At 29.3% G+C, this 2,324-nt stretch overlaps 1 protein-coding gene across 1 annotated transcript; it reads right to left on the bottom strand.

Annotated features, from left to right (window-relative positions):
* Window positions 1-572: 572 nt before the first annotated feature.
* On the bottom strand, window positions 573-962 carry LOC110624191. The gene has a single exon (XM_021769308.1). The coding sequence runs from the start codon at window positions 960-962 to the stop codon at window positions 573-575; it is 390 nt and encodes a 129-aa protein (XP_021625000.1).
* Between the last annotated feature and the right edge of the window lie 1,362 nt (window positions 963-2,324).

The following is a 2,324-nucleotide window of genomic DNA, read 5'->3' on the forward strand; positions in this document are numbered from 1 at the left end:
TTCGATAATTGTTCTTGCATTACTCTACCTATACGGTAAATTCCTCCAAATTAATGACATGATTTAGATTCTGATAATAGTTGTAAAACAAATATATATGTTATAAGGAGAAAACTAATCGGCTGCCAATCAGTGTATTTGGATCTATTTGGCGATGCTAGGTGCTATTGTTTTTAGTCTGTCCTAGGCCCAAATTTACAGTATATTCAGTGCATCGCCCAATTGTTGGACCCGTGGTGATGTGATTTTGCATAGCTCTTTATACTACTGAGCAAGACACACTACTGAGCAAGACACACTACATCCCAACTGTATTGACCTACTCTATTCAAATTTGCTAGTAATGGCAAAAACATAAAATTGACACTGTGAGCAGATCTATCTACAAATAGTGCTCCACCAATTAGGCGCAATATGAATGCCCTAGCATGCCTCTAGATAGTAATATCATCGATATCTGGAATGTGGTTAAAGTTATCCCTCAACTATGTAAGTGCAATTAAATTGCCATTTATTACGTCCCGATGAGGGACAATTCCAAGCAAATCTTGACATAACAACTGCCAAAGCTACTATATAGTCCCAATAATAGCAGTGCTGTCAATATGCAACCTAGAAATCAATCCCATATCTTGAGGTGTACTAATATACTCTCCATGAGACAGCATGAAAATATGTGTTTCTGATCTCCATCTCACCAAAGCTATAATAAGGTGGTAATCTAACTGGAAGAAGCCTAGCTGAATTGCTCCATAGAATCCACTAGCACGAAAATATGGGATGAGTCTGTCATCAATAATGTGACTATGCAATACTCCAACAGATCGTCGACATGTGATTACACTAACATCTTGTAGTTCATTCCATACAACTTCACACCTATGAGACTGCTGCGACCATAGCACTGAAGTATTATATGGTCTTGAATGGATGAAATCTCTATTATCATCCGGGGTATCCATTATTGCATATAATATATTAGGTCATTATAATAAAAACTCCATTATTATCAAGGATAGTATTATAAATATATTTTTAAGTCACATGTCATTTATTATGTATGTTAGAAGTGATAAAGACGTAACAATATAAAAAATTATTGTGAAGTCACATGCCATTTATTATATTTGGTGTAAGTGATAAAGACATAATAATATCTAAATTCACTCCAAAGTCACATGTCATTTATGGTATTACCATGAAGAGAGAATTTTGCCATGAAGATACTTCTCTTCAAAACAGAATTCTGCCTTGAAGAGGCTTCTATTCACAGCAGAATCTTGCCACGAAAGACTTCTTTTCACGGCAAAATTCTATTATAAAAAGTGTCACCTGGCGCTTGTCTGACAAGCGAGAGGCATGCCTTTCCACTTAGAGGAATGCCCTCCCATTATTTTTTTTTTTAAAATAATTTTAATCTAATTTATTTCAAAATTTAAATAAATTAATTAAAAATATTAAATTTAAAAATTCATGAACTTATATAATTTTTGATATAATATAATTGATTTTAAAAGAAATTATTTAATATGTTCAATTAAATTAACAAATTTATATATTTTATATAATTACTAAATATTAATAATTATATAAGCATAATTTAAATATACTACTAATATCAAAGATAGATATGATAATAATTTAAATTAAGTAGAATTACCACTAAGAAAATGGAAGGAATTTGAAGGAAATATCAAAATTGCAAAATAACTTCAAAGTTCAATTTTACAAATATAAGATAAAAGAGTACGACTCCTAATTTTTTAACTAAATAAATACATTCCAAATTTACTAATTTTTCTTCTTACATCTCTCGATTGGTGCCCTTCACTTATCCTTTAGTATAGGTAAATACTCTTCCCCTTCTTTACTCCAAATAATAAAAGATATTCAATCTATAACTTCTGTAACCTTTCCTCCTAAAATCAAGATTATTATCAAAATTATACCGTTAAGATTGTATAATATATAGTTTAAAATTAAATTAATTTTTTTATAACGATTACGTATCTCTTAATTTTTTATTCTCTCCCGCAATATTCTTCTTACAATAAGAGAAAACTATTTTATAGGTATCTCCAAAGTTTATGATGCAAATTTTCATACATAAGTAATTACTAAATTAGAGTAATTTTTTATTTCAAATTTTACTCAAATAATACATCAAATTTGAAAATAACTGAGTGGAACAGTTTTCATTAATGTATCAACAATTTGTTTGTCCATCGCAATAAATAATTTATAGCAAACAATAATTTAAACATAGAACATATTGAAATATTTTTTTCTATATTTTCTCAACTCTCTCCTTTACAAATTTGTCT

This window comes from Manihot esculenta, chromosome 10 (assembly GCF_001659605.2).
Source record: "Manihot esculenta cultivar AM560-2 chromosome 10, M.esculenta_v8, whole genome shotgun sequence".
NCBI classification, from domain to species: domain Eukaryota; kingdom Viridiplantae; phylum Streptophyta; class Magnoliopsida; order Malpighiales; family Euphorbiaceae; genus Manihot; species Manihot esculenta.